This window comes from Malaya genurostris, chromosome 2 (genome assembly GCF_030247185.1).
Source record: "Malaya genurostris strain Urasoe2022 chromosome 2, Malgen_1.1, whole genome shotgun sequence".
NCBI classification, from domain to species: Eukaryota; Metazoa; Arthropoda; class Insecta; order Diptera; family Culicidae; genus Malaya; species Malaya genurostris.
The window spans coordinates 203,078,285-203,095,045 of record NC_080571.1 but is presented as its reverse complement, the minus strand read 5'-3'; the positions used below and the strand labels follow the sequence as shown (position 1 = coordinate 203,095,045).

Sequence of the window (16,761 nt, the reverse complement as noted above, 5' to 3'; positions counted from 1 at the left end):
TTGTGTCTGTTGATTATACCTAAATCAATAAATAAATAAACAAATAATTGAAGTATCCCTATAACTCAATCGTTGAAACGATTTGTATTGAAAAAAAAAACGAGAAGAAAAAGTGCTAAATAAATATTCTGCGATGAAAAGACCTTAACAATTCATCTTTCCCCAGAATCAATGCGACACTTTAATGGCTCTCGAAGAAAATAAAACAGTTATTAGCTTATTACCATTTTTATGTACAAGATATATAATAGTGACAAACACAATCTCAGCTAAACATAAAGTATAACCAACTGTTCCTTGGCCCATTTCGACAATTCAGCATTGCGAAAACAACACTTATATACATCACAGCAAATTGTTGGTTGCATTTGATGTCTCACCGTGTTGCTTGCTGTTGGGGTTTAATGGGTTAAGAAACTTCAATAATCTATACTTTCCCGCTGAGGACACTTCGCTTTTGTATGTCCCTCCTGACGACAGAAGCCGCATTTCCGCGTCACTTTACCACGCTCTCCCGTTCCTCTGCCACCTTTGCCCTTCGGGCCTTGTCCATCTCCGCTATTACCGTGCGTTCTTCCCCACTCTGACGAATTACCATTAGCCCTGGAAGGTAGTCTAGAATGGCTACCCCACGATGATCCCGATGACGCTTGTGGGGCAGTGTTTTCATCAGCCCACTGAAAGAAACCGCACTGTTCATTTTGAGCCTTGGGACAGGCGAAAAACGGCCGTCCTTTGTTGGGACCATCTTTTTTAACCGTTAATTCTTTCGTTGGCAGAGAACAACGACACATAACCTGTTCATCGTGCGATCGTGAATTTTGTGCCTGGGAATCGTTAGTTCTGTTGCGTGCTGAGTTGGAGGCATTTGGTGTAACCACTATGGATGAGTTCCAGCTACCACCCCAACCGGTATTAGCAGGAACGTTTTTCCTACCGGCAACAATCGCTCCCCCTCCACCGCCTCGTCGATCATCATCGTCATCATCATCATTATGGGAGCTCCAATTGTTACTGCCAGTGTTATACCCACTGGATCGGTCGTTCGAGTTCTGTGCCAATCGGTTAGGAGGAATCGTAGGTCGTGAATTATTACTGCTGCGAGGCACTGTTCCACGTGGTGGTATTGCAATATCTGCTCGAATTCCATTCGGTCGGAATTGCTTTACTAAGCTAGTGTTGATCCCAAGAATATCGCAGAATTTGTCGTCACATACGATGCAGGTTTTGTAAGTTTGATCGTTAACGTGGTTAAGCAACCCATAAAATCGAGCATGCCTAAATTTTACGGCCATCTTTTTATTGATCCCACCACACTTTGGACAGACCTCATCCGTTCCTGTAACTTCTTTTATATTTTCGTCAAACCATACACTATTTTTACAATCAGGGAAACCAAGACAACCTAAATAGTATCCATTTCCATCCTTTTTCGTTCTCAGACACATCATTTGACCACATTTGGGACATTTGCAGACTTCTTGTATAGAAGCCGAACCTCCCGTGCTGAACTGATTTGTGGGAGCATCCCTCGGGGTATGATTGAGTCTCTGGCCCATCGCTTGATCTAGAGCTCTGGCTTTTTCTGTGATTACTCTGTATGCCTCCTTATACTTCAGAATCTGTTCTTGCAGCACAATTTTAGGGTCTTTTCTACCTTCGCAAATTAACTTCAGATCAGCTTCAAGCCCAGCTCGAAGTTCTGGTTGGGCAAGAGGCAGTTCCATCGACTCGTAACCCTCGACTAATCCCATCCCAAGCGTTCCCGGTACCAGAAAACCGCGATCCGCTTCTCCGATATAACCACGTTCTTTGATCGTATTGATATGCTCGGCATGCGTGGCATCAGTTCCGATTCCGTGCTTTTCCATCAATGCAATTAAATCCGCCTCGGTTAACATGTTCGGTGCGGTCGTTGACCCTTCATGGAGATCTAAGTCCGTCGGTTCAAATGTATTGCCCACCTGATAGGCATGAATTTCTTTTGAATTCCATCGATCATATGGATAAACTTCCAGGTAGTTTCGTTCAAGAATGCATAGCCCGGACGCAGTAAACTCCTCTGCTGCAATTACAGCGTTAACTATCGTTTCTGCTCCAACGGCATCTTTACTGAGACAGGCTAGAAAATGTCGCACAATCAATTCATACACTTTTTGCTCATCGCCAGTAAGATTTGATACGAACTTCGTGGGATGAATCGGTGGATGGGCTTGGTCAGATTTTTTTCCGTTACGAGGATTTGGCCCCCATTCAAGTACTTTTTGAGCGAACGAACCCCAATTCGGGTGGTTGGTTTGCATTTCTACCAACGGACCCAGTTTTATATCATGGGTGAACATGTTGGTTTCCGTACGTGGGTAACTTATGATACCTAGTGATAAAAAAAATAGAAATAATTTTCGTTTCAACCTAAAACGATCAATGATATGAACAAATACAGACCTTGTGTGTACAGTTTTTCCGCTATTGTCATTGTTTGTTTGGCATTAATTTTGAGCTTCCTCGAGCCTAACTTCTCCAGCTCTATCGTATCCATTGGAGTAGGTCGCCACTTACTTTTCGGCTTATTCGTTACATTAACAATTTTTACGAGGGGATCTGCCTGACATAGCATCAAATATGCCTCACAGCATTGTTTATCAAACAGACGGTTTCTTGCCCAATGGAATTCTACTGTGAGTTCATTAATAGTATGATTCACTGGAAGAAGAAAAAATGACAAAACGAGTTCTCTGAGCTAGATACCATACCTACACCGTATTTTCCAGAAAGCTTGTGGAATAAATCTTTCGATTTCTTTATACCGTTGGGCAACGAAGCCCAACGTTGGGATTTGACAACTGCCATAGGAGACCAAATTATTGACTATTTTTTCCGGAAAAACACTTTGCAGCCGCAACGTTTGAAACCGGGTAAATGCAGCTCCTATTCGCAAATCTAATTCACTTCTTACATTGACCGCTTCATTTTGTCGTTCGTCTGGTTCCGCCAGATTTTCCACTGCGCGTTTTACAGATGGTGTTGTAATTTCCGAAAATTTAGCTCGCAGTACACGGATCTGAGGTTTGATAGCTCGACAGACTTCGATGATTTCGAATCCGATATTTTCACCCTCGCGATCACAATCGGTCCAAATAACTAGTGTTTGGCAACCACGAATCTCACGTTCCAGGGTCTTTTTTATTTTTTGTGCGTTTTCGGTACAATTTTTCCGTACGGGAGCTTCGAAAAGTTGTTCAGGATTACAACTGTTCCAACCGCGAAAGGAGGGCAGAAACTCGAAATTCAACAAATGACCAGAAACGGAAGTCATAACCATTTGAACTCGCTGTCCTCGGATTGTGTATTCGAATTCATAGATTTTATTGTATGGAGAAAATCCTTCACGCTAGAAACACAACATATAATTAAAATTAGCATACACACATCGAAGATTAAACAACGTACCCGTTGAGCTGTCCCACGGGACAGTAGGTTAGCGATGTTTTTTGAGGCATCGTTTTTCTCAGCAACGTTAAGGTACTTCATAGTAACATTCCTATTTTTCTCAGCAGAGCAAAAGGTTCTTATAGTGTTAAGATATAACCTTCGAAACATTCACTATAGATTATACTAACAATTAAAATTGACAATATTTTATGAAGGAACTTAGGCTAAGCAATCACCAGTACAAGTCATAACGCGAACAAAATTATTTACATTTTCGAATCCATGTTCTACAAATTCTAATGAATGAATCTGACATTTCTTAGCTTTAGAAAACCGCGCAAAACAATCGAGTTTCACTTACCGTACAAGGCTTACACGATAAACTGGAATCGCATAGAATCAATTTAATCCAAAATATTCGCATTAAATATTCTTGAGTTTGTTGACCATTGAAAATAATAGTTGTAATCACAAAAGAGGAGTTTACCGCATCCGGGCTATACATACAAGAACAAAATTATCTGAAAGTTTAACAGCATGATTGACGTCATTCAAAGAAATGAGTGCTAATCACGTGGGCAATAAATTTCACCCGATGAATTCAGATCTGCATAGAAGATCTAAGACCACATTGAACATGATACACGAGTAAACTGGGCACAATGCCCCGCTTGTGAGGAATTCCGGCAACCGTCAGAAGGCTGGCTGCATTCCGGCAGCTGTCAACATTGTCCAAGCGAAATTACGTCATTACCTCGACGCACGTGTCTTGTTTATTTCTCTCTTCCTTCTTTTTTCTTATTTTTTTAATCGACTTCATTTGATATTCGCAAATCCCGCATGTCCATACAAGAAACGAATGAGAAAGCTATGTTATTGGCAATAACATTTTATTTAATTATGTCGTTTTCGCTTGAAGCCAAAACTAACCCAGTTTCAACCCTAAGTGCTGTCAAACTGTTTGTTTGAAGCCAGTTTCGCACCTAGTTTCATCGTCACTGCACTGAAAATCGGGTTAGGTTCGAAACTGAAAATTTTCTCGGTTTCAACCCATACATACAAGAAATTTGCATTGCTGTCGTATCGGTTAAACGTCAAGATTGTTGAACCATTACTGAATCCATAGCAACACAACACGAAGTTTTTGTTTGCGAAAAGTTCTGGAAAGCAAAGTATGGATCTGTTTAAAAATTACGATTTGGCGACGGATGTGGCAGGAAATATAATGGAGGAGGGCGATTTTGTTTTTTTGAAGCATTCAACAAGTTAGTAAATTAATGATTTATTAATGAAATAACTTCAGTTGATACATTTCCAGCGGGTGAGTTGAGCAAACACCATTTCGGAACAGTCGCGGCTGCATATGGTCTGGCAAAAGTATACGATGATAGAACTGGTAAGAACTATTTATAATTACCTGAAAGGTACTTATCCGTTAGCAAAGCGAACGAAAATAATTTGCCTAATTTGCCTTGTTTGAGAAACATGCATCAAAACGGTACAGAGAATTTACATCAGTCATACATTTTATTGCACCCGACTATCGGATAAGTACCCCTTTAAATAAAACAGTATTCATAACACCAAAACGTGAAAACTAAACTAGGTTTGTTTCCAGACTCATCATTGGAGCATACAACCGATGTATCCCACGAGTTTAATTCTGGTGCAAGCTCGGCTGCAGTTATCCCGATTCATCCGGCGTCTTCATCGAACGACGTGCGGAAAAACATTCGTATTTGGAGTAAAAATGAAACAAAGCTCTTACTAGAGTTGTATGAGGAACGTCTACCGAATATAGGGCCACTCAAAAAGTTTCGGAACAAACATTCTATGTGGGAGAATATTGCGCAAACTATGTCATCTACATTCAACCTCATTTTTACGTCTGCTCAAGTCGAAAACCGTTATAAAACTGTTTTGAAACAAACCAAAAAGGCAAAACTGAGCAATACCATTTCGGGAAATGTATTATCTCAGACAGGGTATGAGCAAGAGATGGCCAAAATTGCTGCTATCGATGATTCCGTAGACCCTTTCTGGTTAACGCAAAATGAAATGCATCATGCTAACCTTCCAAACGAATGCCGAAAACATAAATTCGAGTCTTTCAAACGAATACCGAAAACAAAAGCTCCCAAGCAAACTTGGGTAGAAGTAATTAAAGAGCTTTGCGCAAAACGAGAATTACGGCGGGAGGAACGCGAAAAAGAGAAGAGAGATAGAGAAGATCAATGTCAGAAAAGACATGCAGAAAAAATGGAAATCTTGCGAGAATTGGTAAAAGCTGTTCAGAACAACTCTAACGTATGATGAGTGTTTCTTAATATTTGAACGACGTGAATATTAATATAAATTCATGTTATTATGTTCACAATTTCGCTTCTTTTCGCCTCGCCCAACAACTTCAACGCAGTTGATCTTTGGGAGTTTTCGTCATCGTATTGGCGTACTCCTGGGAGGTTCTCATTCATATCTATGGCTATCCGTTCCGGTAATGAATCGTCCATATCGATGCATATATTATGCAGTACACAGCATGCCAGCACAAACTTGCTGGCTCGTTCAGTATCAAAAAAGTCAAGTCTGATTAGCTGTCTAAATCGTTGCTTAAGCAAACCAAATGCATTCTCTATTTTGACTCGTGTTTGGCTATGCTTGATATTGTATCTCCTACGCCTTGGAGACAAGGTTCCGTAATCTTTGTAGGGTGTGAGCAGATATTCTCGTAAAGTATATGCTGCGTCCCCCAGAAGATGAAACTTGCCTTCACACAGTACAGGTAATTCTTTACTAATGGGTGATATAGAGAATATTCTGGCATCGTGAACTTTGCTTGGTGCTCCTATGCAAACATCCATGAAGCGTTTGTTTGAATCGCAAATGCCTTGAAGCGTTATAGATAATAAATCATGGCGGTTTACGTATGTAGACCTAATCTTGTTAGCTGGTTGTCGAATGTAGATGTAACATCCATCAATACAACCCAACACGTTTATAAATCCAGATATCTGGAAAGAAATGTTTAGTTTTATTAAACGGAAAATTATTTTTAGACCAAACGAAGTTATGGAGACTGCATTTCGTTGATTGTAGGTCAAATTGCGCTGTTAATGATACGACTTTTGGTACAATACCTGCTGAAAGCTTCTGGCGAGTTTTTCTTTCTCTTGACGTGTTTCAGGAAAATGTATAAGATTTTTGGCTACATCAACGAAAAAATCAAGAATCAAATTTAAATGTTTATAAAAAGTCGACTCCGATTGCCCGAACAGGTTACACACTTCGCGGTATGAATCCTTATTTGCAGAAAACCTAATTTTGGGAATGATTTCTAGTTATTGTTTGATATATGCAATTTTTTTTTCAAACTTACCACAAAAAGGAAAGCATTTGTATTTTAGCAGGAATTTCTTTTATTCCGCCCATAGACTTTGTCTTGAAAAAAGTGGAATTTTCATATTTTTCAACGATCATATTGGCTGTAGATTTGCTTATACGAAAGTTTTGACAAAACTATAAAAAGAAAGAGCTCACATATATTTTCAATAAAAACTGTTGTATAGTAAGTCTGCTAATAGTAGAATGCTTTATTATTAAATAGAGAAATCCTGCCAATTCAAATTCTACTATTTTTGCATATGAATAGGCTGGTACTTACAGCTTCTTCACAATATTTTTCAACGACTTCCTCGTAAAAATTCGATAGCCGAATTTTCTTCCGTCCTAAATCGGTTTTTGCATAAACGAGACATAATTCCTCAAATTCGTCTGAAGACTCCTCTTCCGAGCTACTGGAGTTACTCTCAGAACTTGACAATAAAGTTGTAATCACGTTTGTTATCATGTCGCTCCTTTTTCTATTCATTTTAAAATCAATTAAAAAACACAGAACTAACTTTTACAGAATGGAAAGGTTGGAATAGTTTTTCAACGTTTTGCGAAAAAAAAACAGAAACAGTTTTGACAGTTCACCAATACCAACGAAACAGAAGATGAACGCAACGCTGCCAGAAAAAGTGTTTGCTTGAGAAAACTAACCCGGTTTCGAAACTGAGTTTTCAAGCGAAAACGACATTAGTATATGTGAAGGGCAACAACAGATTGTCTTTCATGTGTACTTTTTATTGAAAAAAATAAAACCAAGACGCTAAAAATTCTGGCAGATCTGCGTCAAAAATAGCTGGCAGACATAGCCAGCCGTCTGGGGGAAATCTGCCCGCCGTGTACAAGTGGGGTTGATCTGAAATTCAGTTGCGAAAGTAGAAAAAAATCTTAAAGCTGAAGGTGATAATTAATCGAGCATTAGATGCTTTTCCAGGGACTTTTCAGTTCTAGATTCAAAATTTATGACAAACTTTATCGTAGAAGCAATTACAAGTTTCCGATGATTATTTGAAATGAGTAATAAGTATCGATTGGAGTTCTTGCCAGTTCCGATTATCATACCGTAGTGGTAAGAGAAGAATTCTGTTTCGTCAGTGGTGAGTTTAAAGTTGGTTTAATGGAGGAATCGATTTGGTGAAAAAAAAAAGGTTGCGTCCAGAGCGAATACTACTATGATCAGTGTTATATAATTTTTAAACTGAATTTTGAAATTTGATTGAGCTGCGTTTGCGTATTGGGCATGATAGATGTTTTCTTCAAAAAGAAACCCTTCTGTCTATCCTAGTGTTTCCGAAACTCTCGTTTCCTCTGCGGCAGCGCAACGAAACGTCTTTCGCCTTACCATATATTGTCGTCCAAGTACCATGCGCGCGGGTGATTTTAGGAAATTTTCGATGGAAATTTTGAAAAAATTGCCAAAACCAAAAACATACAGACCTTTGAAATACTTTTATCTATCTACAGGGTGAAAATGGCTGGAAAATTCGGAGGATTTTCCGAGTCTTATCAAAAATAGCTCTGAAAAATGAGTGTATTTGTGATCTTTCACAATTATCTGAAAAAATAATGCGATGGCATAAATTTTTTTTTCAAAAAAACCTTATGATGGATACAAAGATTACATTCGGACACATTTTTGGAAAACCTTTTCACGCTTCTCATAAAAAATCCACGAATTTCAAAAATTTCCACGAAATCGGTTATATGAAATTCGTTGATTTTCCATGAAAAGCGTGAAAAGGTTTTCCAAAAATGTTTCCGAATGTGATCCTTGTTGCCAGCATGAGTTTTTTTTTTTTTAAAATTTCATTCCATCGAATTATTTTTTCAAATAATTGTGAAAAATTACAAAAAAGGCTCATTTTTTCAGTGCTATTTTTGATAAGACTTGGAAAACCCTCCGAATTTTCCAGCCATTTTCACCCTGTAGATAGATAAAAGTATTTGAAAGGTCTGTATGTTTTTGGTTTTGGCAATTTTTTCAAAATTTGCATCGAAAATTTCCTAAAACCACCCGCGCGCAGGATACTTGGATGGCCTTAAGTTTTTTCATGTGTTATTGTGAATTGTATGCCATGTGGGGTTTGAAGACCAGAAATATAGCTCATTTTCGCAATTATAATGCGTTCCGCAGTTTAATTTAATTCCACTATCCGTTAATGTTAAGTGACTATAACCAGAGTGACGACAACTGTTCCTTTGGAATGACAGCTTTGTTCCAAACGAGCAAATGACCTGTCAAATACAATGGAAAGCTAACGAAACTGCCAACATTGCGGATTAAACGTTTTGGTTTGTTGCCAACATTACGGATGAGACATCGTCACTCTGGTTATAGGTACTCTACGTTATTGTATCCTGCGAACATAGCGTGACGCAGAAATATTTTTATCCGCTCTTAGATAGTGACGCATTGTTTTCATGATAATTACTAGCATACTTTGATGTTGTAGCGTTGCCAGAGATTTTCTTTTTCAACATTTCTAAGCTGGCATGACGAAACAGTGAAACAGGCTAGGCTAAATTGAACATTCTGTGAACCAAACATTGGCGCTTCGAATGTATGGGACCTAGGGGTATTATTATTTGTATTTGGCTCCACCACCGCCCCCATATCGACTAGTTAGATAGTAATGAAAAAATTACTTGCAATAGTAACCCTTCGTTGGAAGCCATTACATCTATTCTTGAAACACTAGTCAATTTTTTAAAAATATTTTAAAGACAAACAAACATTTCATTCCTGTTACGATTCCACGTATCTGCTATACATTCTCAAATTGTTTGTTCATTTATTTTTGGGCTCCTTAGCAATTGTTCTTAGTAACTTAAATAGTATTGCTCGAGAAGATTATTTTTGTCATTAATTCAATCCACTATATTTATGGTAACTGTCGGTGAATCGTTAACGGACATTTTCAATGTAGACTTTTGTTCGGAGTGCTTGATCGTGTCGTCGTTTAAACTTCAATCATGTTCATTTTAATTACAAAATGTATATCAAGTTTACCCAAAAAACATTAGTAAATCTCTGATGGTGAATTTGACCATTTATTTATTGTAATTTTCATTGGCGGTTAGCGAAAACTGCGATGCTACAAGATAGCAACAAAATGCTCAAGAATATCGAAACCTGTCATTCGCATCGATTCAACCCCTTCGAGACCACAAATCAGAAAAATTTATTTTAAATAACAGTTCGGCTGAAAAGTTCGTATCGATTAATAGAAACACACATTTTTTGCCAAAATTCGTTCTTATTATTCAACATAATTGTCATCAGAGGCGATACAGCGATTATAGCGATCTTCCAACTTTTCGATACCATTTTTGTAGTACGATTTGTCCTTTGCCTCAAAATAGGCCTCAGTTTCAGCGATTACCTCTTCATTGCTTCTAAATTTTTTACCAGCGAGCATTCTCTTGAGGTCTGAGAACAGGAAAAAGTCACTGGGGGCCAAATCTGGAGAATACGGTGGATGAGGGAGCAATTCAAAGCCCAATTCGCTCAATTTCAGCATGGTTTTCATCGACTTGTGACACGGTGCATTGTCTTGATGAAACAAAACTTTTTTCTTCTTCAAATGGGGCCGTTTTTTTGAAATTTCGTCCTTCAAACGCTCTAATAACGCTATATAATAGTCACTGTTGATGGTTTTTCCCTTTTCAAGGTAGTCGATGAAAATTATACCATGCGAATCCCAAAATACAGACGCCATAACCTTACCGGCCGATTGTTGAGTCTTTCCACACTTTGGGTTCGGTTCATCGCGTGCAGTCCACTCAGCTGACTGTCGATTGGACTCCGGAGTGAAGTGATGGAGCCATGTTACGTCCATTGTTATATATCGATGAAAAAAATCGATTTTATTTCGATAAAACAGCTCCAAACACTGCTCAGAATCATCAATTCGTTGTTGTTTTTGATCGATTGTGAGCTCACGCGGCACCAATTTTGCACAAAGCTTTCTCATATCCAAATATTCGTGAATAATATGTCCAACACGTTTCTTTGATATCTTTAGGGTGTCAGCTATCTCGATCAACTTCACTTTACGGTAATTGAAAATCATTTTGTGGACTTTTTTCACGTTTTCATCGGTAACAGCCTATTTTGGACGTCCACTGCGTTCATCGTCTTCGGTGCTCATATGACCAGTACGAAATTTTGCAAACCACTTACGAATTGTTGCTTCGCCCGGTGCAGAGTCTGGATAACACTCATCAAGCCATTGTTTGGTATCGGCGGCACTTTTTTTCATCAAAAAGTAGTGTTTCATCAACACACGAAATTCCTTTTTTCCATTTTTTACACAATAACAAAAGTAGCTTCACTCAAAATGCAATATCTCACAAACTAATAATCAGACAGCTGTCAAATTTATACACGGATCTTTTGAAGGTTGGTACTAACTGGAAATGGTATGGATTTAATTCTAGTGGCGCCCTCTCATAGAAACGATACGAACTTTTCAGCCGATCTGTTAGACCGTTACAATGACAAATATTTTATAACACCTTTATCTTCAAAATCTCCTGATTTACTCAAAACATTATCGATTTAAGCTATGTAAAGCCGCGTTTCCGAGAGGCGAAGACGATTTTCTTTTAATCCTTTTAGTTCAACAGTTACACTGATTCATTTTATGATTGCTTTACCTTATAGTGAAATCTGTTTTGATAATATCTTATTCAAAAATTTCAGTACTAAGAGAAAATGTAGGGTTCACAGCATAATCGAATGAAGATGCAAGGCTTTGTTTCACTTTAGCTTAGCGATGATATATATTTCCTACACTTGTGGTTAGCGATTTTTCTGTTTCTGATTAGGCATCAAATTACATAAACAATTTTATTTTATCCGTTTTTTTTTTGTAATCACAATCAATATTAACACAACGCAGAATTCATTAATTTTCTGTTTTTGCTTCCAAACTACACTTATGGTAAATATTTTCCTTCGGCGTATTTCTATAAGCATCAGTTATGGTTATCAGCAATTATTTTCAACTGAACGAGGATTTCCTGTCTGTTATTTCCACCTGGACAAGGATTTTCTGTCGATCTGTTCATTTAAATGATCTACCAACTACCAAATAGATAATAAAAAACTTTTACTCGTATCCGTACCAAATCCGCCCGTAAAAAACTATACCATTGATTTTACATTATAAACAATTGATTTACAAATAGATCTATGGGTTATAATACATGTTATTGTATCTTGACAAGATTTTTTTTTCACTTAAAACGTTGTATAATATATTGTTTCTACGATTCACAATTGAATTTATTGTTTCAAACAATATGCAAACTGTACTTTTGATTGTTTTCCAAGAAAACATGTATGAGCAAATTTTATGATTTGAATTGTTATGATACCAACTATGCATTCTATTGTAAAAAGCTTGTTCACAATTAATTGAATAGTGTATAACAATACATTAGAATATTTTTCAATTGTCAAAGCCGTACCCGTGGAAAATTAAAAAATCGGCACCCATATTGTTTCTTCTTTGTCGATGTAGTTAGGATCACCATATAATTCTTTTCAGTGCACTCACAGTAGTTCCACTTTCAGCGAAAATGAGTGGAATTGTACTCACTTCTGAGTAACATTTAACGAGAGTGCGTGGCCAGTGAAATATCTCGTGAAACACGCCGTTAAGATAAACTGTCAATGATTATGAGACGAAGATTGGAAAACGAAGAAAAACTTTATTGCATCCTTGGTGCTGTGATTCTTGGATTTCCGTGTTTATTTGCTAGTTTTTCTATATTTTCACATAGTTCAAATGAATTAGTATCAAGTAATTTCAATAGCGCCTACTATGCACAAGGAAATGGACAATAGGGTAAGATTTACATAGTTTTCATTGCATTTTCCGCACTGGAAAGGAAAACATTTGCTTGACACGTTAATCATTTTCTTTGGCTGTACAATTAATCTTGGACTTCGATATTTGCAATAAGCAATTTAATGAGATTTCTATTTTACTTTCTCTAAAACAGCGTTTAGTTGTTACATTAGCGGTAGTGATACTGCATTGCTTCGCTGTGGAAGCATTCTATGTTCCGGGAGTAGCTCCTGTAGAGTTCAAGAAAGGACAAAAAATTGATGTAAAGGCTGTCAAAATGACGAGCACCCACACGCAGCTTCCCTACGAGTACTACTCACTACAGCTCTGTTTGCCCAAAAATGGGACACTGGTGTATAAGAGTGAGAATCTTGGCGAAGTGCTTCGAGGCGATCGGATTGTCAACACTCCATATGAAGTGCGAATGGCAGATAATGTACGGTGTAAGCTATTGTGTAATAGCAAAGATCGACCCCTTAACTGGGATCGAGAACAATCCGAGAAGGTGGCTGAGAGAATCAGACATGAATATTTTGTACATTTGTGAGTGTTGTCATATAATAATGCATATAACAAATTCTGATGATCTTGCATCACTTTACAGAATTGTCGACAATCTACCAGTTGCGACTAAATTTGTAAATCCTGATACGAACGAGCTTCAGGTTGAGCACGGATATCGACTTGGACAAACCGATGGTAACAATGTGTACATCAACAATCATTTAAAGTTTCGATTATTCTATCATCTACATAGCGAGTATGCTTGACGAACGAAATCTAAATTTTGAAATGCCAACTAAATGTTTTCATTTTTTAGGAATCAATATCGCGTTGTTGGATTTGAAGTGGAAACATTGTCTGTTCACATGAATGAAATTCACTTTGAAGGTGATACTTGTAGTTTCCCGGAAAACCCTCGGCCCCAACCAGTTACTGTTCATGCTGGCCACACACAACTTTTTTTCACCTATTCAGTCGAGTGGCAGGATTCTTCGGTAAAATGGGCCTCGCGCTGGGATATTTATCTAGGAATGAATGATGTTCAGATCCATTGGTTTAGTATTATTAATTCGTTGGTTGTAGTGTTCTTCCTGTCTGGTTAGTGTTTACGAACGAAACTTAATTTTAAAAAGTGCTCTATAATATCCTCTAATAATTCTAGGTATCCTCACAATGATCATGGTTCGAACATTGCGACGGGATATTGCGAAATACAATACGGACGATAGTGTTAACATTGAGGATACTTTGGAGGAAACAGGGTGGAAGTTGGTTCACGGTGATGTTTTCCGACCCCCGAGACATCCCCGATTGTTTGCCGCAGTCATTGGCAGTGGAATCCAGATATTTTTCATGGCACTAATAACAATTAGTAAGTAATTTTAATTCAAATGTCGATCATGTATGTATCAATCATTTTTTCCTCGCAGTTATCGCTATGTTGGGAATGTTGTCGCCGTCTTCTAGAGGAGCGCTTATGACTGCAGGAATAATGCTTTACGTGTTCATGGGTTTAATTGCCGGATATTTCTCCGCCCGTCTGTACAAGACGATGAAAGGACGAAACTGGGAACGAGCTGCCTTTCTGACCGCGACGCTGTTTCCAGGCCTTGTATTTGGGACCTGTTTTATTCTGAACTTCTTCATTTGGGATAAAGACTCGAGTGGAGCGGTCCCGTTCGGCACGATGGTGGCTTTGTTATGCTTGTGGTTTGGCATTTCGCTGCCTCTGGTTTACCTGGGATACTACTTTGGATTCAGGAAGCAAGCCTACCAGCATCCAGTGCGGACCAACATGATCCCCCGACAGATTCCTCACCAACATTGGTATATGAATGTAGGACTTTGTGTACTGATGGCAGGAATACTACCTTTCGGGGCTGTTTTTATAGAACTCTTTTTCATATTCTCTGCCATTTGGCAAAATCAGTTCTATTACTTGTTTGGATTTTTGTTTCTTGTATTCTGTATTCTGGTCGTGAGTTGCGGACAAATATCCATCGTCATGACGTATTTCCAGCTCTGTGCTGAGGTATGCTACTTTTTATTCTGACGAGTGCCGGAACTGTATCACTTATTTGGCTTTTCTTTCAGGACTATCGCTGGTGGTGGCGAAGCTTTATAGTTTCTGGTGGATCAGCAGCTTATATCCTGTTCTACAGTGTATTCTACTTTTTCACCAAACTTGAGATTACGGAATTTATTCCTACGTTGCTGTATCTCGGCTATACCGGTTAGTATCTATGAAACACTAGCAAGCCGATTATTATTACTTTTCTTTTACTAGGTCTAATGGTCATCACATTCTATGTTTTGACGGGAACAATTGGATTTTTCGCTGCATATAGCTTTATTCGAAAAATTTACGGTGCAGTAAAAATTGACTAATTTATTTAGTTGGATGTACTAAATCACCTATCCTCGAAACTAACGAACGATAATCGATAAGGGACTGAACAAAAGTGTGCGACGTTTAGGCCGTATACTCGTAGAATATATTCGTGCATCCGAACAAAGTAATCCGGACAGATTTTGTTGCTTATTTCTCGTGCATGGAATTCTTTCAAACGTTTCGCGTAATTACTGCTTGTAGACCAGGTGAAATATGTGTTGTATCTATTTAAATTAAGCTTTGAAAACGAGTGACGAATAAATGTGATGTTTTAGATATGTTTGCATGTGCGAAGGTTGTGCTTACTGAGTGATTGAGCAGATGAAACTAATAAAACAATGAAATTAGGAATTACATTACATGCGTTTAAATTTAGTCAGCGAGACATTTGAATGGAGACCACATATAAAATAAATTCATACGCTGCTCTTGTCATGGAATGATTTTGTTGTAGATAGTGTCACATTCCACCGAATTGTCCTTATTGTTTACGAGACTATCAACGAACACGAAACGTTTCTCTTCGTTTAACAGACCTAACAATCTGAATTGAAAATTTTCAGACGCTTGGAAAAAAAATTGAAGATACTGCATAATGAATATAGTGCGACTGGACTTACTGAGAACTATTGTTTGAAAATAATTATTATTCTATTTTCTTAAAGATACTCTTCTAGTTCTAGGCCCTAAAGATAATAATGAGGGGTCCTTGTCCTTGACATATCAAGAAATTCACATAAATTAATAAAACATGGCGTAACGCGCTATAGAATTCGTTGAAAGCAATCGGTCTCTCATACATTTTATTCTCAATAGCACCACGTTTGGCTAAAAAATCGGCTCTTTCATTGCCTTGAATGGAGCAATGTGCCGGGACCCAAACTATTGTGATTTGATAATTATTATTCAATATGTCATTCAGGCACTGTTTTATTTTGCCCAAGAAAAACGGTTCATTTTTGCCAGCAGCGTTTGAGCGAATGGCTTCAATTGCACTCAATTGCATATGTGAAGAGAAAATAATGGTTTGGAGATAATGGCCCTTATTACCGGTATCACTACACGGTGAAAACCAAGTGAAGTGATTGTGACCATTATTATCGGTATCACTTCACGGTGAAAATCGAGTGAAGTGAGTTTAGGTCCTCAGCACGGAAGTCGCTTCAAAGGCAAAAGTAATTATTTGGATGAAATTGATGTCATAATAAACATCACGCCACCAACATTTTGTTAAAAAAATTAGTTTTTTCCACCACAGTGATCACTTCACTATACGTTATACTGATAATAGGTGGACACAAGTGAAGTGACATGTAAGTGAAGTGAATGTGAAAGTGGAAGTGAGAACGGCAATAAGGGCCAATGTGACGACTACACTGATGCAGGTTCTTGAAGCCTAAATGAAACCGAAACATTATTGTTGAATATACCAAACCCAGTAGCCTCTTCAATTCGTGATCCGTCCGTGTAAAATATTTTCTCAGAATCAATATGCCTGATTTTTTCAGTGTATATTTTTTAGAATGTCCGATTGATTTGTTATATATTCTTCTTGGACAAAAGGGACTGATTTGGCTTAATCAGCTTTCTAAGTTCATAAATAGCATTCAAAGCAGCTCGTTTTTTTATGTGTAATTCATTAATTCACACACGAAAGTTCGCGCGACGCAACCGAACGAACTTCTAAAC

General features: G+C 37.9%; 3 protein-coding genes across 3 annotated transcripts; 1 reads left to right on the top strand and 2 right to left on the bottom strand.

Moving 5' to 3' along the window:
- Positions 1-232: 232 nt before the first annotated feature.
- Positions 233-3,733, bottom strand: LOC131427155 (DNA topoisomerase 3-alpha). Its single transcript, XM_058590114.1, has 4 exons — positions 3,451-3,733; positions 2,758-3,391; positions 2,446-2,703; positions 233-2,374 (listed from the first exon to the last, which is right to left on the bottom strand). Exons 1-4 carry the CDS (start codon positions 3,598-3,600, stop codon positions 420-422), a joined length of 2,997 nt encoding a protein of 998 aa, XP_058446097.1. The 5' UTR covers positions 3,601-3,733; the 3' UTR covers positions 233-419.
- A 2,028-nt stretch (positions 3,734-5,761) lies between these two features.
- Positions 5,762-7,279, bottom strand: LOC131429099 (putative nuclease HARBI1). Its single transcript, XM_058593146.1, has 4 exons — positions 7,094-7,279; positions 6,809-6,948; positions 6,570-6,747; positions 5,762-6,443 (listed from the first exon to the last, which is right to left on the bottom strand). Exons 1-4 carry the CDS (start codon positions 7,277-7,279, stop codon positions 5,790-5,792), a joined length of 1,158 nt encoding a protein of 385 aa, XP_058449129.1. The 3' UTR covers positions 5,762-5,789.
- Positions 7,280-12,488: 5,209 nt separating this feature from the next.
- Positions 12,489-15,512, top strand: LOC131427154 (transmembrane 9 superfamily member 4). Its single transcript, XM_058590113.1, has 8 exons — positions 12,489-12,674; positions 12,832-13,220; positions 13,282-13,437; positions 13,498-13,778; positions 13,843-14,052; positions 14,111-14,712; positions 14,775-14,913; positions 14,968-15,512. The coding sequence occupies exons 1-8, from the start codon at positions 12,651-12,653 to the stop codon at positions 15,066-15,068; spliced, it is 1,902 nt and encodes a 633-aa protein (XP_058446096.1). The 5' UTR covers positions 12,489-12,650; the 3' UTR covers positions 15,069-15,512.
- Positions 15,513-16,761: the final 1,249 nt, after the last annotated feature.